This window comes from Protomyctophum bolini, assembly GCF_963924005.1.
Source record: "Protomyctophum bolini genome assembly, chromosome: 9".
In the NCBI taxonomy this organism is placed as follows: domain Eukaryota; kingdom Metazoa; phylum Chordata; class Actinopteri; order Myctophiformes; family Myctophidae; genus Protomyctophum; species Protomyctophum bolini.
Window position 1 is genome coordinate 10,227,955 of NC_137870.1, and position 25,073 is coordinate 10,253,027.

Below are 25,073 nucleotides of genomic sequence, written 5' to 3' on the forward strand. Positions count from 1 at the left end.
TTCATATGAATTGGGGAGAGCCGTCCGGATATCTCGCCCCACAGAGTGGATATCTCGCCCCAAAGCACGGATATCTCGCCCCATGTTTATTTGACCTTATTTCTCATATTAGAACATTTAGAATCAATGATGTTTGTCAAAGGAGAACATTTAGAACCAGTTTTGTTGTTGTTGGTCAAATGACAATTATGCATGGTTAATGAATGGCTCACCCCCCTCTATTAATTGTTCTGGAAATTCCATTCTGGAAAGGTGTTCCATTCCTCCATTGTTTACACAGAGAGAGAGAGAGAGAGAGAGAGAGAGAGAGAGAGATGCTTGGGAAGCCTGGATATACACGGCTTGGGATACGGCATACATGTATGCTTAATACAGTGTACATGTATTGATAACCACATACTTTCATTGAACTGCACCCATACACACTATTAATAACATAGTTTCAATCAATCAATCTTTTTTTTTTGGCAAACAATAATTTTATCATTTAATTAAGTAAATGATTAAACAGTTTTACTGCTGAAAGGAAATGCTTCAGAATCAGCCAGATTAACTCTCCTACTAGGCCAGACTGGCCAGTCAATCTAAGATTTGATTTGATCCAAAATAAATTGCAATTAATGAAGCTTATAGATCGGCTATTTTCACTTCTTCTTAAACATTTTGTTTTCTAATTTATGGAACCAATAAATAAAGGGACCCATAAAAATGTGTCCGTGACCCACAAATGGGTCCCGACCCAGTGTTTGGGAAACAGTGCTTATGGGGAGGAGTTTTCAGTCACGTGATCTTAACTTCGCCCAATGACAACACGGATGGGATTGTGTTGGCGGAAGTTATCGCAGCCGGCTCCTTGTCTTTTGTGTTGGACTTTTTGTGCACAAAAAGTAATTACATTATTGCAGATACAGTTACTAATTCAGGCCAGGGCCGAGTGGTGTTCCGAACGATTACCCTTAACTTTCACCAGTCTGGTGGTATACATAGCTGGCCTTCATCTGACCACAGATATGTCAAAAAAACGAACGAAATGGGACACGACTGATGAGTCCAAGAAGCTGCCTATCTATCAGCATAAGAGCCAACTAGTTGATGCTGTGAGAGACAGTCCCTTCTTAGTGGTGACAGGAGAGACTGGCAGTGGGAAAACCACACAACTGCCACAATACTTATATCAAGCAGGTAAGGATTGATTGATTGATTGAAAAACGTATTAACAGTTTGCAGAATGGGTACAGTTCAAGGAAAGTATAAGTTAGTCAATAGTCTCAATACAAAACAAAAACCAGAAAAAGCACTAAGACTTAATTGTTTACATAAGGGTCCTCAATCCTCTCTGACAGAAATGGTTATCCATGTGTTAGTTTGGCCATGGGGTGTGGCGGTGACCCCTGTAATAATGGTCGGACTCGCCATAGATTTGATTACTTGCATTGTACTAGCCATGATTCATGACTCTCGTATTAGCATTGTACCCACTCAGATTTATTATTATTGTTATTAGACTGCTACCCCCTCTGGAATGATACTAACTATGATCTCTATCTAGGATTTTGCAAAGATGGCAAAATTGGCATCACTCAACCCAGGCGAGTGGCAGCTATTACAGTGGCCCAGAGGGTAGCACAGGAAATGCAATGCAGTCTTGGTAGAGAGGTTGGCTATCAAGTACGCTTTGACGACTGTACGACACAGGTGAGGAACAAATAAGGTACTTTTATGTAATGTATACACATCATATTTTATGTAAACGTGATGTCTTTCTAATTCTGACTATAATGATGTCATAATTGTCATTATCAGGACACAGTAGTGAAATACCTGACCGATGGATGTTTGCTCAGAGAAGTCCTGGCAGACCCTGGCCTCTCTCAGTACAGTGTGGTGATTTTGGACGAAGCCCATGAACGAAGCCTCAACACGGTGAGTTTGTTGTTGCTTATGTGCAAACAAAGTATGTCTGCCTTCTTCTGAATAAAGGTCATGTTCTGCTACGTACATGGTTTTTGATTGAAACCTTCACTTACACACAGTAAGTGAAGGTTTGTTTACTGGGGCCAGTTCTGACTGAGTGAATGTCAAACTAGTAGACTTAGCTTTGTTACTTTGCTAAACAAAGTCACCTACATTTTAAAAATATATAAATAAAACCGTTTTTCTCTCTCCAGAATTCACATAGTAAAACATTTTGGATGGTCTTATGATGCACCTCAAAAAGGCAACATCGCAGAAAACACAAGGGAACAATAATAACAATCTGATTCTCAAGAGAGAGAGACTACTAAATCGGTGGTGTACTGATTTCTTTTACAGGATATTCTGTTGGGTTTGTTGAAGAAAACCTTTTCCAAACCCAGTAAGGACATTAAAGGCCGCTCACTCCCGCTAAGGGTTGTAGTGATGTCAGCCACGTTGGAGACAGAAAAGCTTTCAGCCTTCCTGGACAACTGTCCTGTCTTCACTATTCCTGGGAGGACCTTTCCTGTCATCTGCAGGTTTGGCAGTGCCATAGGCCCCAAAGACTTGGACAACTCTGTCTATGTGAAAGAGGTGGGTTGACGGGTTGTGTTTTGTTTTTTTTAATATATTTTCTATCCCACGATTTTGTAACCCATTTTTCACCCCTGTGTCAATCATCTAATGTGATCCTGGGCTCTACACACCCTCCACCAACCTAGTCCCCATATATGGGGGACAAGGGGAGAGCAACGGACTTGAACTCACACTTCCTTGTTTTGTTTTTGTATTTATTTGTTTTTATTTTGAGTATCATCATATGAAGATCACTTTCGATTTTGAACTTCTTGAGCAAGAAAAAAGATAATAATCTCCAAAGCTTACAATATTTATTAAGGTTCCTTACAACATAGTTCACATGACGTTTCGAGCCTCACGGCTCTTCATCAAACGGAATCAGATCAGAACTTCTTGAGCAACACATCTGAGACACCTGAGAAGTGTTGTTTTTCTTTCTTTTTTGAAGTAAATATGACCTTCATTTAACCATTAACAAAATACATTGAGACAAAGTCTGTTTGGCAAGTATGCACTTGCCAAGAGGCAGACATGGTTCACATGCTTCAGAAAATGCACTACAAAACTCCATAAAACAAACATACACTGTACTAATCTGGAATATCTCTGTATTCGTGTGTTGCACCCATGTATTACCGGTAATACATATAACCTCTTTTGGCTTAAAAGGTTGTGAAGGTGGCCCTTGATGTGCATACCAGCGAAATGGCTGGGGACATTCTGGTGTTTTTAACAGGTAAGCCACTGATCGAGAGTCCTTAGATACTGAATAACAAGGTTGCACTGTACAAAAACCTGATATTAATCCAATATGCAAAAACGATAAAAAATGTTTTACAGGCCAGGCTGAGATCGAGAAGGCTTGTGACATACTGTATGATAAAGCAGAGTCCATTGACTACCGATATGATGTACAGGACCAAACCGTGGAGGGCCTTCTTATTTTGCCCCTATATGGATCTATGCCCACTGGTAAGTAAGATTTTCAACCACTGCTAAACAATGTTTTCTAAAAATGTTCAAGTATTTATTTGTTGCACCACCATTATTAATTATTATGAAATTTACTCTGACAAAACTGACGATTTGTACCGTCCGTTACCACCAGATCAGCAAAGGCAGATCTTTCAGGCACCCCCTCCAGGTATAAGGAAGTGTGTAGTAGCCACCAACATTGCAGCCACATCTCTCACCATCAATGGGATAAAGTGAGAAAAAGCTTTTGGTTACGTCGTTGGTTTTCCTGCATGTATCACAAAGCATCAAATGAATAAATATCTGATCTAAGCTGATGTTATATTGTTCATTGTTCTCATCCAACTACATCTTTGCTCTCCGTACAGGTACATTGTTGACAGTGGATTTGTAAAACAGCTCAATCACAACTCAAGGGTTGGCATGGATATTTTGGAGGTGGTGCCCATTGCAAAGTGAGTATGGGGACTTCATAGAATCATACATTATTATTCGGCTAAGTGATTACAGCCGTGGTTCTCAAACGTTTTCATGCCAAGGAACTCTTTGTCTGTGTGTGTGTGTGTGTGTGTGTGTGTGTGTGTGTGTGTGTGTGTGTGTGTGTGTGTGTGATCAGGAGTGAAGCTCAGCAGAGAGCAGGCCGAGCCGGGAGAACCTCGGCTGGGAAATGCTTTCGGATATACACACAGGAATTCTGGGATAAATGCATGCTTGAATACACGGTCCCAGAGATCCAGAGGACCAGCCTTTCCTCAGTAATACTCACACTCAAGTGTCTGGGAGTACATGATGTCATCAGGTATATGGGCATCCATTCCATTTGTTGTGTACACTGTAACAATTACGTCAGGAGATTCATATTTTTTCTGATGTAATATTCAACATGGATCTTGTGTGTATCTTGTGCTTACTTCCACTGAATGCTGTCTTAAGGTTCCCATACCTGGACCGTCCAGAAGAGAGGTTTATTCTGGACGCTCTAAAACAGCTCTATCAGTGTGATGCAATTGACAGGTAAGTGACCCTGCATATGGACATAAATATAAAACCCTTTGAGACCTACAGTGAAATTCAGCATGTACAGCTATGACTATGTCGACCTATCTATCTATCGTGCCATGTTGTTCACAGATCTAATACTTGGTTAAATTTAGTTGATCATCTTTTGCGTGGTGTGTTGTCTGTACTCTGTAGGAGAGGTGTAGTGACCCGTCTGGGAGAGCTGATGGTGGAGTTCCCTCTTCAGCCAGGGCTCACCAGGGCTTTGCTCAAGGCTGCGTCTTTTGGCTGCGAGAACCTGCTCCTCCCCGTGGCATCCATGCTGTCTGTGGAGAACATCTTCATTCGACCAGGTCAGCAACTTGTGTCTACCACATGTGCCCAGTGGTGTAATGGTGATTTTTTTTCCCATTGTACGGTATTTTAATGACGTCACATGCCCAGAGTAGAGCGTCGCAGTCCCGCCCCCTTTCATGACGACGACAGGCCCAGGAAATAATTCCCCATGTACAACACTTTTTTTGCTGTTTTTCTTCTTTGTAATTATTTGTTCGGCCCAAAATATTGTGTTTGTTGTCATGATTTGTCGCGATCCGAATTGGCTTTGTTCAAGGCTTACAGATCTTTAAATAAATACTTTTTGAAATGTCTATGGGGAATTATGTCCTGGGCCTGTCGTCGTCATGAAAGGGGGCGGGACTGCGACGCTCTATAGAGACCTTGTGATTAAGTACTAGTGATAAAATATGACCCAGTAAGGTGTTTGAGTGCAAGCCAAATGCAATGACGAAGGTGGAGGAGAGTTTATCGAGGTGGGATTTCAGTCCATATTGATGTTACTCTGTCACTCCCTGTAGGCCACCCTGAGAAGCAGAAGGAGGCAGACGAGAAACACAAGCAGCTGGCAGCCAAGTCAGGCAGTATCAATGACTTTGCCCTGCTGCTGAGTGTGTTCCAGCAGTGCAAAGACAGGTACAGTACTTTTCAGATTACAAATATATATTTATTTGTTTATTTATTTACAACAACAAGCAGAAGGTGCAACAAGAGAACATAGAAATTAGATGCCATACCCTGAAGAAGGCATTTTGTTGGTCATAATTAAAGTTATTTTTTTTGCATCGTCACTACGAGCTGTGCGAGCACAAGAGTTAAAGATCTATATTTGGTTTCCAACTATTCATCATTTAGCTGGGGGCCACCTGGAACCTCCTCAAGAACCACTGTTCTAAGGACACCAAGGAGTGTCAGAATGTTTTTCAATAATTAGAAACCCAACTAGATATTTTCTTCCCTTTTTGATTCTACAGTGATGCCCCCTCAGCGTGGTGTAAGGACAACTGGATCCACTGGAGGGCGCTGAAGTCTGCCTTCAGTGTGGAGACCCAGCTGAGAGAAATCCTCTTGCGACTCCAACAGGTCACTGAGAGAGAGAGCTGTCATGTGTTATTATACCTGAAGCCTGTCCTGGACGAAAGTCTCCAGACGTAATATGGATGATGATGATGAACATAATTGAATGGACGTGTCATTTTCTTTTCAGAAGAGAGATTTCCCTGTAGAGATGTTCAACGGGGATAAGAGTGAACTCTTCAGACGTTGCCTCTGCGCGGGATACTTCACTAATGTTGCTAGAAGGTATCGTACATGTTTACATTTAAATTATTCACATTTAGAGATTTTCATTTAGTTGCTTTTTTATACTGTGACCTTATATTATATATATATATATATATATATATATATATATATATATATATATACATACACACACACACACACACACACCCTTTCGTGTATGTATACATTTGTTCCATCACTCTAGGTCTATTGGAAAGGTGTTTTGCACAATGGACGGCCACGGATCCATGGTTCACATTCATCCATCATCGTCGGTAAACATTATTTATTTTTTTAAGGGATTGTGACATACAAAAAAAATGTTTTTGTAAATTTTCTTAATTCTTTTAAGTTTTCTGAGCTCTGTTGAACCCAAAAAACCCTGAACTTTTAACATTCAGTAGATTTTCTGTGCTCTGGGGTTTTCTGGCTATCCCAGATATGACAGGAATCTGATTACCAGGCAAACAGAAAATGTGTTATTTATTCATTTGTTCCAATGTTGAATGCCAAAAACACAATTATATTGTTTTATATCACAAGTATGTGTGACAATTAATCGTCAACTTAAATTTGTAATCGTGACAGCCCTATATACATGCATAGATCATATATATTACAGCACATTTTGAAGCACTAAGCAGGTGTTGGCCATTGAGCATAATCTGTGCAGTCTTACTCTTAATGGCCTTGTGTGGGCAGCGGTTGCCGAACGGTTTGCGGAGCGGTCTTGATATCGGAAGGTCGCTAGTTCGTATCCCCGGACCGGCACGTTAAAATTACCACCGCTGAAGTGCCCTTGAGCAAGGCATTGAACCTCTACCATGAAATGTTCTATGAGCAGGGCCCGGCTGTAAACAAGTTATTGAGCTTAGTCCAGTTACCCTGGGTAAATATAGTAACTTTGCTTTGCTCTGTTGTTTCTCATTTTGTCATCGAAGCTGTTTGACCATGAAGGAGAGCTGAACTGGGTCATTTTCCACGATGTGCTGGTGACCTCGCGCGTGTACATCCGTACCGTGTGCCCCATCCGTTACGACTGGGTAAAGGACCTTTTGCCCAAACTTCACGAGGTGGACGTCTATGAACTGAGCAGTGTGGCGAGGGAGGAGGTGACCGATGAAGAGATCGCTAAATGGGAGACCAGAGAGGCAGCAAAAAGACCTACAGGTTTTTCCCCATTTAATCAGTGATTTCAGATTGCAATGGGATTGGTCCCTTTGTGACTACAGACTACCCATATGCTTTGGATAAAAAACCTCAGGGTTCCACGCCATGAATTTCCTGGAAATATTTTGAAATTAGAAAATGAAGAAATAATAATAATAAAACATTTTCCAGTCCTGGGAAAGGTGTGGAATTTATCAAAGGTCATGGAATAAATATTAGGATATGCATTGTTTTTATATACTGATAAAAAACATTTCCCAAAACATTAACAACCAACAGAAGTCGTTTTCCACCGAACGGGCTGCGTGATTGCAGCCTAATGTGTGCCGGACGTGACAATAAGAATAAATCTACAAGCTCAAAAGGTGCAGCAGCGTGATCCTATGCCCTGGGATAGGTTTTGCCCAAAATTTGGAATTTAATTATGCCATTCTATATTTTATGCTTTATTTGGGCATTGCACATTGGTCTAAGAGACTGGAAATTGGGTTAAATATTCTGGAAAGGTTTTGGAAATTCTTTGATAAAAATGTGTGGGAACCCTCACCCTGTAAAAGGATATTCATGCATCATATGTATGTAGTGTTTGAATCAATTTAAAGGTATATTCAGTGATTTCACTTAATTCAAATATCACTTCTTTTTTTGTTTTGTTGTGATAATCCTCTCTACTATAGAGTGTGCTGACTATATAAGGAGTTCCTCCCTGTCCCCAGTTAACCCCTGGGGGTAAAAAAAACCATAGGTTTCGATTTTGGCTAGCCTTCATCCAATCAGGATAGAGAGGGGCCTTCTGCCAATCATGATCGAGCGGGGGAGGGCCTTGGTGTGTGTGCTGTTGGCCTGTCGCGTGTCCCGTCCCCCAACTGTAGTGCGTGCATGTGCACATCTTGTTATCGGGCGGACCGGGGGGTTTTCCAAATCACCCAAATGGCCAAATCACTGAATGCTCCTTTAAGAAAGAGATTAGCTGTATCTCCATATATTATAGTGGCTCAAGTCATGCCCTAATTATGGTGTAATAATGTTTCTTTTGACAGAGGTGTCGGCCGAGGATGCTGCGAGGAAACTGGAGAAGCGAAATGATGAGAGCGCCGTCAGTGACGCCCGCGCTCGGTATCTGCAGCGAAAGCATGAGAGACAACAACAATCCAAACCACTGTGAATGTAAAACAACAGCATCATGGGGGAAGGAAGGACCAAGTGCAAAATCATATTGCAATTTTGACATTTTGAATGGTATACCAGGTTATTTTTTTATTTTTATGTCAATAAATATCTTTTTATATACATTTTACTCTATTTTGTTGTGGTTGTTTCGTAATCCTTCCTTCTAAAACAGGTCACAGTATATCAGTGGTTCTCAACATGTGGTCCGGGGACCACCAGTGGTCCTTGAAGGGATTCCAGGTGGTCCCCAGCTAGATGATGGAGTTGGTAACCAAATACACCCTTATAGATCTTTAACTCTTGAGAGCGTAAAATGAAACCATATGGACCTGTACAATACATGTCCATTTGGGTTCATGTTACGCTCTCAAGAGTTAAATTATTGTTAAACATCTGTATTACCTAATTTACAAGAAATCTACACAATTAGAGAATGTAGAAGAATTGTTATTTTGATCGTTTGCCTGTTATCTCTCCTAATGGAACCAAATCAATACAGCATGGAATTGTGGTAAACATATTCTAAGTCTTGGGTCTGAGAGGTTGTGTATTTATTTATTTTATATATATGTATTTATTTGATCCTTCCACTAAAACAGGTCACAGTAGGCCTTAATCATATGGATGTTCATGTGCAGTCAATAGACGTATATTATCTATGCAGAGTCAGTGGTCCCCCATGGTGGTCCCTCACTCACGCACTGGCCTTGTATTCGCTTCACTGTACGTCATGTCCTGTTTGTGTGTGCGTATGTTCAGTGTTGCCATGTCCGCCTATTGTAAGCGCCTTTGGGCTTTTGAGTGGTGCAACTTTGCAACCACTATAGACAGCTATGTGTGTCCCTGGGTGACTCCCTGGGTCTGTCCGAGCACGAAAAAAGCGTTATAGCGTTTGTTCACCACCAAGTAAATATATGAAAAAAAGCACCTTACCCTAAAAAAAATTGTAACAAAAGGTTTCTCAACTGATTTATGTAGTATTAGGTGTCCTTAAAGGACAACTTTAGTTTTTTCAACCAAGGTTCATGTTTTAGGTTGTTATTAGAGAAACTAAAAGGTGAGTGTTAATTTCTTTTCATTTGCTGCTTTCTTTCGTTTTAGGGATTTTAGCTGTTTTTGACAGACCATATTTTTACCCGCCTAACGCGAAGGCCAGGGATGAGGGCTTGTACAGTACATACAGCAGGGGTCAGATTTTTCTGTATTTTGGGGGGCTTGTTTTTTTGCGGCTTACGCCTTTTGTATTGGTTTTGAAGGGACAGACAGTAGGCTGACAGGAAACGGGAGAGAGATGTGGGAAGACCTGCAGTAAAGGCCGTGTCGGGCTCGGGAGTCGAACCCACGGCACACTGCGACTGGATTACCAGTCGGGTGCCTATACGGTTACGCCACCGCCTGGGCCTTTGGGGCGCTCGTTAACCTTGTTTCATGATTGTGTTTGAACCAGTGATTCTCAAACATTTTCATGTTGTCAATAATGTATTTGTCTGCAGACCTACATCTGAAAATATTGTATGCCAGGGACAAGTGGTGACGTTAAAATGTATTAAAAAGCTTACACGATTACATTTTATTTTGAGTGGTGCTATAGCCACTGGCTATAGCACCACTCAAAAATAAAATGTAATCATGGGTGTGGGTGAGTGGCTATTAGCCGCCCACCCCTATAGACAGCTATGTGTGTCCCTGCCTGTGTCCGTCCGAGCACGGAAATATGTTTGTTGACCACCAAGTGTTACTGTTGTGCAGCCTAACACACACAGGCCAGGGAGGAGGGCTTGTACAGTACAGTAGGCTACACTGCAGTACAGTACTACAGCACGAGTAGTAGGCCTACAGTACAGCACCACTCAGTTCAAACAGGTCTAAATTTTGTTATTATTTTAAATTGAAAGTAGAAGATGTACAAGCTTGTAGATCTGCTATTTTCACACGTTCATCACAGCCCTTGTGAAACGAGTGTGAAGCAAGCTTCTTCAATCTGGCGGAGTCATGTTATAGCGTAGTCTAGTGGTTTCAACCTTTTTCATTCCTTTTATTTATTGGGCATTTTTTGAGCCACAGACCACCGTTTGAGAAGAATTACCACTGGGCTTGTTTTGATAGACCAGGTTGCTTGTCCCCCCCCCACCCCCCCCAACATCTGGCAACACTGCGTATGTTGCTGTTGTGTGAAGCTTCGGATGGACGGATGGCCTAACACGACGCGCTAAGCAGGCGGCCAACAACAACCACATAATAAAGGGAATAAAAGAGGCAAAAAAATAAAATACAGACATTTAAACGGTCTGGGACTGGGAATATAAATATATATTTTTACGTTGTTGGAAATAATCAAGTCTGAGTACCAGTCTATTGTATTATTCCCCTGCTGCTACATTGTTGCAAAGGAGCACTGCAGCAACAACAGAAGACGGACGCGCACGCCGCCGTTAGTGTGTGTGTGGGAAGAAGATCAAAGCTTGTGTGATCATTGACAGAGATCAATACACACAGGCTGGCTGGAATTCGAGAACCGCTGGAAGGAAACATCTCTTTTCTGGAGCATTTAATACCACTTTGATCTTCTCAACAAACACCACGATAACTACAAAGGCTTTATTAGTCGAGGTAAGAGTTAGAGGAGAAACCCATGTGGTGGTACACCAGATTCGGTGACCTAGTCAATGATGTGACCTGACGTCTGTCCGAAGTAACTGTTTTCCAATTATTATTATTATTTGGGGCTAATTGATGATTTTGAACAAAATGATGTTTAACGAAAATAGTACACCATAGAGTTACATTATAAACGGTGTGAAACTGCATATCAGCGACCTCTGGAGTCACCGGATTCTGTAGTTCGCGACGTCCGTGTAATGTCGCTAGCCCTGGTCTGGCTAGCATTTAGCTAGTAGGAGAGACCTAATGCTTTCATTGCTTTGGTCTTTTGTGTGTGTGTGGTCCATGTCTACTCCTTACACACACTGCTGTCAATTTGTATATCGTCACAATTAACGCATAGGGTCTTGCGTTTGAGTTATTGCAACATTTTGGCATCTCGATTGGTGCTCGTCTTTACTAAGAATTTAGAAATAACGTAAACAAATAATTTGTCAAAACAATTAACTGTATCTGGCATTCTGGCCATGACGTCTAACGTTTTTTATTACTAATATGGTTATTGACTATGATCATGATCAACTTGGTCCTTGCATGTTTCTATATGGTTAGGTTACTACTAATTGATTGATTGAAAATGTTCTTAACAGTTTGTAGAATTGGTACAGTTCAAGGAAAGTACAGGTCAATCAATACAAAATCTTTACATCAGGGTCCTCTAAAACTAAAGTTAAACACACTGACGGTTCTATTAGTGGCTGAAATCATAGGTTCCACTTTAATGATTGGCCCGAAGAAGAACCAACCGCCAGTTATCAGCTTAGCCACTGCACTGGCATCAGTAACAGACCTGGCTGTGTGGATGCATCATGTCATAAAATAGCTTCAAACAAAAGGGTAAGGTTAATATAGATAGATTTTTATCTATGTAAACAAAACAGTTCAAACAGACAGACCGTGGCAGTATGCGCCACACTATAATTATTGAGGGGCCCTCCTATGTCCAGCTTTGAGGCTTTGTGTAAACAAACATTGTCCTAACACAAACATTGAAGAATGCCATTGATATTGAATGGCCAGCTTTGAGTGTTTGTCCATTAAATGACATTGACAATGAAAGGCCAGTTTTGAGTGTTTGTGTAAACACAGACACTGCGTAAACACAAACATTGAAGACGAAGGTGAGGAGGACGAAAGATTCGGACTGGCCGGAATGAGATGATTATTATGAGTAGACTTTCTATATAACACCTGGTTAGAATAACAAAGACCATACTCTGTCTGACTGACTGTATCAGGAAACCACCAAGGCCATTCTTTTCAGTCAAATAGACTTTTGAGCTTGCCGCCCATTGCAGGCATTTTGCTGACCATATTGGACCTTTGCCTGGTGTCACTGAGACTAAAGGTGAGCTTCAGGTCCAGGACAGGTGGTGGTACTGTGACTGTTGGCTCCGTTTGGATAATATGTTTAGATAAGGGTGAAACAACCGCTTATGAAGTCAGTCAGTACCATGTTTTCCCAAAGTAATCTTACGGAAGCAGTACTGCGCATGCGGACGGAGGTTGACTGGACAGTCTTTTGAGGGGTGCTAGTCCCTCCTATCTATAAACAGCTATAGTGTGGATTCTGTCTGAACACAAACATTAAATGCCATTGACATTGATAAATGGATGGAGAATTTACGCTGTATGTGTCTGAGCAAATCGGCATAAGTATGTGGGTGGGAACCCTTGGCCAATAAGGGACCACCATTCTTGATAGGGATCCCATTCTTAAGAATGGACTAAAGACCCACCTTTTTAAGACAGCATTTCCTTAACCCATTTTGACCTGATGTCAATATTTTTTTAAATAAGTCTTCTGAAATGTTTACGAATTTTCAAAAATAGCAGACCTACAAGCTCGTAGCGCGCCACTGAGTGGCGCTCTATGAGCTTGTAAATCTGCTATTTTTCAATAGTTAAAGAATAACATAATGCTTAAAACACCAAAAGGGGTTCCCGCCCAGAATGGTTAAACATAGTCTTTTAGCTTAGCCATGTTGGGTCCCATGATATTACTGATCACGCTTCGTTATGCCTAAGATGTTGCTCAATGTTTACACTTCTTTTATTGTATTTTATTTTTTGCCATCTTTGTAGCACTTCGAGATTCGTGAGAATGTAAAGCGCTTTATAAATAAAATGCATTATTATTATTATTTATTATTATTGATGATGATGTACGATGATTAGAGCGCCCCTCACTTCACACAGGTGTGATCTTTCTGACACACGGAGACAGCGTTTTAGGGTACCGGTTCTTTTTTAAACCAGCTTCCAGAGTGGAGACGCTACTTTGTCGTCTCTGTGTGTACAGCGAATGCCGCCTATTTGCTGAAACAGTGACGCCAAAGTCCCCTCGCCCCCTACAAACTAACCTCATGTCCCCTCGCCCCCTACAAACTAACCTCATGTCCCCTCGCCCCCTACAAACTAACCTCATGTCCCCTCGCCCCCTACAAACTAACCTCATGTCCCCTCGCCCCCTACAAACTAACCTCATGTCCCCTCGCCCCCTACAAACTAACCTCATGTCCCCTCGCCCCCTACAAACTAACCTCATGTCCCCTCGCCCCCTACAAACTAACCTCACGTCACCAGGCTTTCCACCTCCAAAACAACTGATGCAGGTTTATGACGAGCCTTTCATTAACCGCCAGCTCACTGGTATTAATTGCTTAATGGTTATTTATTAATGTGTATATTGTATGTGAATGAATAGTGTTGTTTGACCTGTAAAGCGAAGCCTTTCAATATTGTTTGTGCATTTGTTCTTGAAGTGCTTAATGGTTTATTTCACCATAACCACTTGCATAAGTATCACAGCTATTTTATAGTTGCACATAATGTCTATAAATCTCTTCTCTGAAAATTGCCGATCTGCAGCCCGTGAACTTGTAGATGAGACAGATATAAATTATCATCGGTTTAATAATAGTCGGTTTGCACCTACACAGATTTATAATAAACATCCTTCTACCCTAATGGAAAGGGGGTACACAAGCACATGGCCGTTTATCCGTTCTACCCTAATGGAAAGGGGGTACACAAGCACATGGCTGTTTATCCGTTCTACCCTAATGGAAAAGGGGTACACAAGCACATGGCCGTTTATCCGTTGGCCTTCTCCTACCAAACCACTCCGTCAGCACACATCTCTCCATGCACAAAGAATCCTGCACGCCACCTGAATCCATATGCACTACATCGCTTCCCCACAACTGCCATATTTATTTAACGTTTTTGGCCGGGGACCCCCGAAAATGCTTTGGCAATGTAAACTCTTCATTTCCATTTTCAAGCCATTTTTCTTTTTTGGAAAAATATTTGGGGACCCCCCTAGAATCATTTGGCGACTCCTCGGGGGTGTCACGACCTACGGGTTGAGAACCCCTGCTCTAGACCATAGTGCATATTTGTTATATTTTGTGAAAAGGGCTGTCAATTTGTTAGGTATCTGGTATTAACGGTTTCTGTTGATCTTTTGCCAGGTCTTGTCCAGGGTTTACGTCTGACACACTCAACTGACCTACCGACAGGACGAACTACACATCCCCTTACCCTTCCAGGACGAACCACACATCCCCTCACCCCTCCACTCTCCCACAGCCCCACCCTGAATCCAGAGAGCGCTCGGCCCCAGCATGAACGAGGTCAGCGTCTTGAGAGAGGGATGGCTCCACAAGAGAGGTGCGTCGCATTTGTTCAAGCATCAATCATCTCGGTTTGCTTCACTGTGAACTGTATTCCTAACCTTGCATTCTCTTCTGAGATTTTAGACATACACTATACCTGTTTAATCCCATTAAGACCTGGAACGCACCTGTGTCACTTTAGCTTTGAACCATTATTTTTATACTCTAGCTATTGAAAAATAGCAGATATACAAGCTGGTCTATTAGGTCTTAATGCTCGTTTTATGAGTGATTTTGAAGGAGTGACGGGTATACTATGGTCAGTAGCAGGGCATGTAAAGATCAACTGATAACAGAAATAAGAGTGTGATCATTCATGTTGCAGATACATTGATACACAAATCCCTGTATCATCTAAATCTACCATGGACCAAAGATGTATTTGATATCAAATTATTATTGGTTCACCAAAGCTTTGCAGTTAATTCTACTTTAGTATTACAGTAACTATACTAGCCTGTGGCGGAACATTCACTGAAAGCTCAGCGTTTATAAGTCATGACATTCTTGACTTGTTGCAAAAGAATGCCTCTCATTTGCAATAGCCTACGTCTCATTTTGCATTTACCTTTTTTTATGAGAGCGCTGCAAGGTAAACAATCAAGCCGGCACTAATTTACAGCACGCCATCAAATCAATAGTTTGGATTGGAAGCTGTGGGTGATGCCTGTCTGTACAATGCAAATACGCAAGATACAAATATCTAACGCCTTCCAATTTCAAGCCACAACTCAGAAACATCTAATGAATAATGGTTGGTTGTGTGCTATTTCATAGTGGAATTTGTTAAAAACTGGGATAACAAAACTATGGAATGCACTTCCCATTGCAATCAGAACTGCAGACTCACTCCCAATCTTCCGCCGTAGTGTGAAAACCCCCCTCTTCAAACTCCATTTTAGCACGTAGCACTTGCCCTAGCCTTGACGACCTTACAGGCATATGCATAGGCTCAACTTATATAACTCAAAGGGACACTTCACCCCTTGGGGTGGTTTCCCACACATCATTAAAATAAGATCTGGTTGCCAAAACCAGATCTTATTTTAATGATGTGTGGGAAACAACCCCCAGGAAAAAACCTGGGGTTTTTATGTGGGTAATATGTGTTTCTTTTTCTTTTTATATTTTAGTATTTCAAAGTGTCCATGATGTCATGGACACTGGGCACACTTCCTTCCTGGACTACAATTCCCATAATGCTTTGGGGAACTGCTCCTCCTTGTGGATAGGGGGAGGGCTGTCTTACTGAGACAACATGTAGTCCAGGAAGTATATTAAAAGTTTTGCACACGTATTCACGACTTTTCAAAAATAGCAGTTCTACTAGCGCTATGCACTTCATCTGCTATTTTTCAGCAGCTAAAGTGGTTAAAGCTATAAAGTGACACAGATTATAATCCACTTCAACAGCAGAAGCATGTATGCTAACTTCACAAAAATCAAACGATACTTAAGTCACTTTATACAACCGTTTAATATAATTACCATATCAGAAACGTGGATTGATTCTGATAAAGGTGTGGATTTCGAGTTGGCGGGTTATGAATTTAATCATATAGAAAGAAATACTAAAGGTGGAGGAGGGGTAGCTGTGTATGTGGACAGTACATTGAACTACAAGGTGGTAGAAAATATGACAACTGTGATTGATATATTATTTTTAAACTCATATCTTTTAAAATTCATGGATATAATAGAAACTAGACAACCTCGGAGAGGTCGCAATTTAAAAAAATTGCAGAGTGTGGTTGCCGCAGTGGCTTACATATATATACCCCTCCCACTGATATTGCCAGCCTGTTACAGTTTCAAGTCACACCTTAGATCGTGTGTAAGTAATTCGGAGGGGATTTAACCCCCGAAATTCTGGTTTTCCGACAAACGGTTACATTTATCGCGTTTGCGGCGCCCCCTATGGATGAAAATGGAATTGCTTTTGGAACTCGGTTGAACGAACCACCCCGGACATGTGATTCAAATTTGGGATGGATTGGACATTCCGTTTGTGATTTATGGCATTTTTCGTGATATAGGCCCCTCCTACTGACTTCGGAAGACGATTACGGCCGAACGATACGCACTACCGAAAATCTGCAAATCTGTTTTAATCGGATGGGTCCAGAGATCACGTGTACAGATTTTTGTGAGATTTGGACAAAATCTGTAGGAGGAAAAGCAAAAAGTGTGTTTTGGACAAAATTCAAAATGGCGGAAAATCCATCATGGCGGAAATGGGCGTGGCCTATATGGGGAGATGCGTCATGACCCAAGGAATCCAGGGAAAAAATAATTTTGATTTTACGACATACGGTTCAAGAGTTATGAGCCAAAAGGTAAAGTGGGCTGTTATAGCGCCACCATGAGGCCGACCTAAAAATATATATTTTTAATTAATTTTAGTGATAATTAGGAAATATTCCTCCAAGTTTTGTAACTATAGTGCTTACAGTCTCAGAGGGAAAAATACTTGAATGTGATTTTTTGCATTTTTCCATTGAAGTCAATGGGATAATTTAATTCACTAATAAATTCATATCAATTAAACTATACAACATTTCTCTTAGCAAAGTACACGCCATCGATTCCCGATTTTTCCGGTCAATTTGACATATGGCTCAAGTGCGTACAGTCAAAACTGAGGGAGGGGTAGTGCGTCAAAATAAAGACTAGTGGAAGAAAAAAAATAACTAGAAAGGCAGTTCCTGTAGAAACTGCGTGGGCTCGCATAAATTGCAATGTATAAAGTTTTTGCCGTGTCAAGTTTGAAACTCGGGGACCGGAGTAATAGTGTTCCCATTGGTGGTCTAAATCCATAATCAATATTTCGGGACTGTAGCATATTGTAAACAAAAGTAGAAAATGTATTAAAGCTGAAGTAAAAGTTAAAAAAAAGTATGAACATTTGGAAAAACTATAGTTTAAGCATAAATAACTGCATAAAGCGGAATAAAGTATGTGGAAGCTGTAGAAGTGTTTTTAAAAGTTTTTCTTTGAATGAAAAAAAAAAAATCTTTATTAAAAAAATTCAAGTTTTTTCTTTTAAGTAAAAAAAAAAAAGGTTAAAGTTTTTTTTTTTTTAAGTTTTCATTTTTTTCAAAAAATTACTTTTTTTTCAAAATAATACTTTTTTTTCAAAATAATACTTTTTTTTTCAAAATAACTTTTTTTTCAAAAAAATACTTTTTTTGGAAAAAATACTTTTTTTTGGAAAAAATACTTTTTTTGGAAAAAATACTTTTTTTTGGAAAAAATACTTTTTTTTGGAAAAAATACTTTTTTTTGGAAAAAATACTTTTTTTCATTTTTTTGCGTGCGTGCGTGCGTGCACTTGCGAGAGCTGTGTAAAGGCCAGCCAATAGGAAGACAGGGTGTGTGTGTGCGTGTGTGCGTGCGTGCATGCTCTTGCGAGAGCTGTGTAAAGGCCAGCCAATTGCACAAATAGCAGACCTACAAGCTCACAAGGTATCGCAGAGCAACTCATTGAGATCTTGTAACTTTAATGTCAGCCCTGTAATTAAGCCCTTATATGTCTCAGCTGTGGACGTAAAAGACTTCCAAGTTCTATGCCAGTACTATGACTGGGAGATTATAATGGCCGTGAATGGGGGGAAACTATGCCCCGAACAAATTGCTCTATCGCAAAAAGTAAAAGTCGAATGCAAATATTTTTTTCGCTGTGAGTGGCCTGAGATATTGAGGTACACCATGTGCGATTGTGGTGTTGGTACGATTGAAAATGTGGTTATAAGAGCGAGTTAAGAATTGTCAGCGCGATAATTTCCTCGTAAGAATTATACAATGGAGGTCAATGAGCAGATTGACTGTTTTTGTGTCACTTAAAAGGCCGTAGTTCACATTCTGTATGTCTCTGTGCTTTGGTGGTCACATTGTGTGAAAGAGGACATGTGTGGCTACAAAATGACAAAAGAACATGCGTGTAAAATGAATACTTTGGCCGGGACGACAATTTGTTTGGTAAATTTTCAAGGAAAGAATTTCAGTCTCCACACTCTAGTCAAAGAAGGCCCGCACTCTAAAATGGCACTAATTACGCGAAACGGCCTGCGATTGAACTGCGATTTCGGAAAAACCGTTCAACGTATTCGAATACGGTTTGAACCGTCCAGAGTCCAGAGTCGTGTGAGCGTTCTAAAGTTTAAATCACGTTTCTACGACAAAGTATGCCAGAGTAATGAGGCTGCAAAAGTGAGCTTGATTTAGAGATAAATCCCATACATTGTCAATGGGAGGGAAAAACTATGAATAAAGTTAAATATTTTAAAAAGTATAAACTTTTTCAAAACAACTTTTTCACCAATGAAAGTTCAAAGATAGATGAACATTATAAAGTTTGAATGAAGTTTCAAAGTGAAAGTATGACGGAGTAATAAGAGCTCAAAAAAGTTAACTGTGAAAAATGGGACCTTTCTTCCATCGACTCTCATTATAAAGGATGTTAAAAAAAGTTAAAAAGTTAAAAAGTATAAAAAGTATAAAACTTTGTAAAAATAAAAATACAAGCCACAATCACTTCAAAGAGCTGAACAGTTTGAAGTTTGAACAAAATTTCTAGCATAAAGTATGTGGAAGTAGTAGGGTGTCAAAAAAACGGCGGAATAAAGAAACATAAGAAGTATAAATATAGGCTGGCAATAACTAGTGTGTGCTCGCTGTAGCGAGCCCACAACTAGAAAGGCAGTTCCTGTAGAAACTGCGTGGGCTCGCATAAATTGCAATGTATAAAGTTTTTGCCGTGTCAAGTTTGAAACTCGGGGACCGGAGTAATAGTGTTCCCATTGGTGGTCTAAATCCATAATCAAAATTTCGGGACTGTAGCATATTGTAAACAAAAGTAGAAAATGTATTAAAGCTGAAGTAAAAGTAAAAAAAAAGTATGAACATTTGGAAAAACTATAGTTTAAGCATAAATAACTGCATAAAGCGGAATAAAGTATGTGGAAGCTGTAGAAGTGTTTTTAAAAGTTTAAAAAAAATTCAAGTTTTTTCTTTTTAAGTAAAAAAATATATATATATATTTTTTTCATAAGTAAAAAAAAAAAAGGTTAAAGTGTTTTTTTTTTAAGTTTGCATTTTTTTCAAAAAATTTCATTTTTTTCAAAAAATTTCATTTTTTTCAAAAAATTTCATTTTTTTCAAAAAAATTCATTTTTTTAAAAAAAATACTTTTTTAAAAAAAATACTTTTTTAAAAAAAATACTTTTTTAAAAAAAATACTTTTTTTCAAAAAAATACTTTATTTTTTTGCGTGCGTGCGTGCGTGCGTGCGTGCGTGCGTGCGTGCGCTTGCGAGAGCTGTGTAAAGGCCAGCCAATAGGAAGACAGGGTGTGTGTGTGCGTGCGTGCTCTTGCGAGAGCTGTGTAAAGGCCAGCCAATAGGAAGACAGGGTGTGTGTGTGCGTGCGTGCGTGCGAAGACAGGGTGTGTGTGTGCGTGCATGCGTGCGTGCGTGCGTGCGTGCGTGCACTTGCATGTGTCTAGCCTAATTGCACAAATAGCAGACCTACAAGCTCACAAGGTATCGCAGAGCAACTCATTGAGATCTTGTAACTTTAATGTCAGCCCTGCAATTAAGCCCTTATATGTCTCAGCTGTGGAAGTAAAAAGAGTTCTACTACTTGCCAGCACTATGACTGGGAGATTTCAATGGTCCTGGATGGGGGAAAACTATGTCCGAACAAATTGCTCTATCGCAAAAAGTAAAAGTCGAATGCAAATATTTCTTTCGCTGTGAGTGGCCTGAGATATCGAGGTACACCATGTGCGATTGTGGTGTTGGTACGATTGAAAATGTGGTTATAAGAGCGAGTTAAGAATTGTCAGCGCGATAATTTCCTCGTAAGAATTATACAATGGAGGTCAATGAGCAGATTGACTGTTTTTGTGTCACTTAAAAGGCCGTAGTTCACATTCTGTATGTCTCTGTGCTTTGGTGGTCACATTGTGTGAAAGAGGACATGTGTGGCTACAAAATGACAAAAGAACATGCGTGTAAAATGAATACTTTGGCCGGGACGACAATTTGTTTGGTAAATTTTCAAGGAAAGAATTTCAGTCTCCACACTCTAGTCAAAGAAGGCCCGCACTCTAAAATGGCACTAATTACACGAAACGGCCTGCGATTGAACTGCGATTTCGGAAAAACCGTTTAACGTATTCGAATATGGTTTGAACCACGAAAAAGTCCAGAGTCGTGTGAGCGTTCTAAAGTTTAAATCACGTTTCTACGACAAAGTATGCCAGAGTAATGAGGCTGCAAAAGTGAGCTTGATTTAGAGATAAATCCCATACATTGTCAATGGGAGGGAAAAACTATGAATAAAGTTAAATATTTTAAAAAGTATAAACTTTTTCAAAACAACTTTTTCACCAATGAAAGTTCAAAGATAGATGAACATTATAAAGTTTGAATGAAGTTTCAAAGTGAAAGTATAACGGAGTAATAAGAGCTCTAAAAAGTTAACTGTGAAAAATGGGACCTTTCTTCCATCGACTCTCATTATAAAGGATGTTAAAAAAAAGTTAAAAAGTTAAAAAGTATAAAAAGTATAAAACTTTGTAAAAATAAAAATACAAGCCACAATCACTTCAAAGAGCTGAACAGTTTGAAGTTTGAACTAAATTTCTAGCATAAAGTATGTGGAAGTAGTAGGGTGTCAAAAAAACGGCGGAATAAAGAATAAATAAATAAACATAGGCTGGCAATAACTAGTGTGTGCTCGCTGTAGCGAGCCCACAACTAGAAAGGCAGTTCCTGTAGAAACTGCGTGGGCTCGCATAAATTGCAATGTATAAAGTTTTTGCCGTGTCAAGTTTGAAACTCGGGGACCGGAGTAATAGTGTTCCCATTGGTGGTCTAAATCCATAATCAATATTTCGGGACTGTAGCATATTGTAAACAAAAGTAGAAAATGTATTAAAGCTGAAGTAAAAGTTAAAAAAAAGTATGAACATTTGGAAAAACTATAGTTTAAGCATAAATAACTGCATAAAGCGGAATAAAGTATGTGGAAGCTGTAGAAGTGTTTTTAAAAGTTTTTCTTTAAATGAAAAAAAAAAAATCTTTATTAAAAAAATTCAAGTTTTTTCTTTTAAGTAAAAAAAAAAAAGAGGTTAAAGTTTTTTTTTTTTAAGTTTTCATTTTTTTCAAAAAATTACATTTTTTTCAAAAAATTACTTTTTTTTCAAAATAATACTTTTTTTTCAAAATAATACTTTTTTTTCAAAAAAATACTTTTTTTGGAAAAAATACTTATTTTGTGAAAAAATACTTTTTTTTGGAAAAAATACTTTTTTTTGGAAAAAATACTTTTTTTTGGAAAAAATACTTTTTTTTGGAAAAAATACTTTTTTTCATTTTTTTGCGTGCGTGCGTGCGTGCACTTGCGAGAGCTGTGTAAAGGCCAGCCAATAGGAAGACAGGGTGTGTGTGTGCGTGTGTGCGTGCGTGCGTGCGTGCGCTTGCGAGAGCTGTGTAAAGGCCAGCCAATAGGAAGACAGGGTGTGTGTGTGCGTGCGTGCGTGCGTGCGTGCGAAGACAGGGTGTGTGCGTGCGTGCGTGCGTGCGAAGACAGGGTGTGTGCGTGCGTGCGTGCGTGCGTGCGTGCGTGCGTGCACTTGCATGTGTCTAGCCTAATTGCAGAAATAGCAGACCTACAAGCTCACAAGGTATCGCAGAGCAACTCATTGAGATCTTGTAACTTTAATGTCAAGCCCTGTAATTAAGCCCTTATATGTCTCAGCTGTGGAAGTAAAAAGAGTTCTACTACTTGCCAGCACTATGACTGGGAGATTTCAATGGTCCTGGATGGAGGAAACTATGCCCCGAACAAATTGCTCTATCGCAAAAAGTAAAAGTCGAATGCAAATATTTTTTTCGCTGTGAGTGGCCTGAGATATTGAGGTACACCATGTGCGATTGTGGTGTTGGTACGATTGAAAATGTGGTTATAAGAGCGAGTTAAGAATTGTCAGCGCGATAATTTCCTCGTAAGAATTCTACAATGGAGGTCAATGAGCAGATTGACTGTTTTTGTGTCACTTAAAAGGCTGTAGTTCACATTCTGTATGTCTCTGTGCTTTGGTGGTCACATTGTGTGAAAGAGGACATGTGTGGCTACAAAATGACCAAAGAACATGCGTGTAAAATGAATACTTTGGCCGGGACGACAATTTGTTTGGTAAATTTTCAAGGAAAGAATTTCAGTCTCCACACTCTAGTCAAAGAAGCCCCGCACTCTAAGATGGCACTAATTACGCGAAACGGCCTGCGATTGAACTGCGATTTCGGAAAAACCGTTTAACGTATTCAAATACGGTTTGAACCGTCCAGAGTCCAGAGTCGTGTGAGCGTTCTAAAGTTTAAATCACGTTTCTACGACAAAGTATGCCAGAGTAATGAGGCTGCAAAAGTGAGGTTGATTTAGAGATAAATCCCATTCATTGTCTATGGGAGGCAAAAACTATAAATAAAGTTAAATATTTTAAAAAGTATAAACTTTTTCAAAACAACTTTTTCACCAATGAAAGTTCAAAGATAGATGAACATTATAAAGTTTGAATGAAGTTTCAAAGTGAAAGTATGACGGAGTAATAAGAGCTCAAAAAAGTTAACTGTGAAAAATGGGACCTTTCTTCCATCGACTCCCATTATAAAGGATGTTAAAAAAAGTTAAAAAGTATAAAAAGTATAAAAAGTATAAAACTTTGTAAAAATAAAAATACAAGCCACAATCACTTCAAAGAGCTGAACAGTTTGAAGTTTGAACTAAATTTCTAGCATAAAGTATGTGGAAGTAGTAGCGTGTCAAAAAAACGGGTGGAATAAAGAATAATAAATATAGGCTGGCAATAACTAGTGTGTGCTCGCTGTAGCGAGCCCACAATAATAAAGTGTTACAATTACAAGAGTCTGGTTGCCTGTGGGCAACCACACTAACTAAAACTGCCCTTATAATGTACAAAGTAAGGAATAATCAACTACCTGGAAATATTCAGGTGATGTTCTCTGATAGAGAGGGGGGCTATAATTTAAGGGGGGAACTAAATCTAAAAACCAGAGTGGCTCGGACAACACTTAAATCATTTTGTATTTCAATCTGTGGAGTAAAACTATGCAACGCCCAAGTGTGAACCAGTTCAAAAAAAGATATAAAGAATACATTATTAAGAGGTATAGAGAGGAAGAGTTACAAGACACAGACTTATCATTTAGATAATTGTACTTCTTCATTGATTGTATATATATAATATACCATATGTATGTATTATATGAAATATATTAAAAAAAATATTGATCATAATATGATATATAGAATAGAATACATTATAGAGCATATACAATGACTTACATTATTACACTATTTAATGTACTTGGTTTCTCTGTTATTGAACTTTTTTGTTTATACCATGTTGGTAGTTATGAGATGACATCAAGCGATGACATCAAGAAATGAAATTAAGCTATAAAGGGGTAGGGTTATATACGTTTTTTACTTCAACCTACTCCTTTCTGAACACACAAAAGTTAAAAAAATAATAATAATAAAGAAGAGAAAAAAATTATTATACTTGCGGCCAGTGTGGCTTTTTTTTTTCTTTTCTTGTTTATACTTTGAGAATATTATTTTTGTTTTCTATATTGCACTTATTTTAATTCTTTGACAGAATAAAGTTTTTCATTCATTTTGTTTTCATTCATTAATTCGTCCCGGGGTCTAAATGTGTTAATCCGGGCCTGCTCACATCATATCCTCCATGTCCATTTCACCAGGTGAATACATTAAAACATGGAGGCCTCGCTACTTCATCTTAAAGAGTGATGGTTCCTTTATCGGCTACAAGGAGAAGCCTGAGATTGCCGGTGACCACAATCTCCCACCGCTCAACAATTTCTCTGTTGCAGGTTAGTTGGTCCCCCTCTGTGGGCTTTAATTTAATTCTGTGTACTGTTATGAGTTTCCTTTTCATCCCACAATTTTGTGACCCATTTTTTCACCCAGTGTTATTAGTTATTAGTGATTATCTAATAATCCTGGGCTCTACACTCCCTCCGCCAACCAAGGGAGAGCAACGGACTGACCTCATGTTTCCTTCAGTTTAGTTAGAGGGCAAATATTGTGCTTTAAGGCATATTTGTCTTGCCAGCGATCCTTTTAAACAAAGAAAGATAAATCCCCTTTGGGATTAAACAAGTGAAAATGTCTCCATTAACATTATTAAAATTAATTCCTTTTTAAATAT

The 25,073-nt window shown here is 39.4% G+C and overlaps 2 protein-coding genes across 3 annotated transcripts in view; both read left to right on the top strand.

Moving 5' to 3' along the window:
• Positions 1-789: 789 nt before the first annotated feature.
• dhx40 (DEAH (Asp-Glu-Ala-His) box polypeptide 40) lies at positions 790-8,591 on the top strand. The gene is made up of 17 exons (XM_080773151.1): positions 790-1,182; positions 1,550-1,695; positions 1,804-1,923; positions 2,314-2,550; positions 3,205-3,271; positions 3,376-3,507; positions 3,644-3,743; positions 3,879-3,965; positions 4,127-4,309; positions 4,444-4,524; positions 4,705-4,862; positions 5,367-5,481; positions 5,820-5,928; positions 6,053-6,147; positions 6,335-6,404; positions 7,071-7,299; positions 8,340-8,591. Exons 1-17 carry the CDS (start codon positions 804-806, stop codon positions 8,462-8,464), a joined length of 2,433 nt encoding a protein of 810 aa, XP_080629277.1. The 5' UTR covers positions 790-803; the 3' UTR covers positions 8,465-8,591.
• Positions 8,592-10,652: 2,061 nt separating this feature from the next.
• The window catches only part of akt2 (v-akt murine thymoma viral oncogene homolog 2), a 28,418-nt gene continuing 13,997 nt past the window's right edge, over positions 10,653-25,073 (top strand). For both annotated transcript variants that reach the window (XM_080771964.1, XM_080771965.1), the window contains exons 1-3: positions 10,653-11,079; positions 14,607-14,805; positions 24,604-24,735. In XM_080771964.1, coding sequence (XP_080628090.1) covers positions 14,760-14,805; positions 24,604-24,735 — 178 coding nt within the window. In that variant the 5' untranslated portion in view covers positions 10,653-11,079; positions 14,607-14,759. The remainder of the gene's footprint in view (positions 11,080-14,606; positions 14,806-24,603; positions 24,736-25,073) is intronic.

Excerpts from the sequence above, each read along its gene's own strand:
- dhx40 (XM_080773151.1), top strand. The coding sequence starts at position 804 with ATGACAACACGGATGGGATTGTGTTGGCGGAAGTTATCGCAGCCGGCT. Across the intron at positions 5,482-5,819 it reads TTCCAGCAGTGCAAAGACAG|TGATGCCCCCTCAGCGTGGT; the intron begins GTACAGTACTTT and ends TTGATTCTACAG. Across the intron at positions 7,300-8,339 it reads GGCAGCAAAAAGACCTACAG|AGGTGTCGGCCGAGGATGCT; the intron begins GTTTTTCCCCAT and ends TTCTTTTGACAG.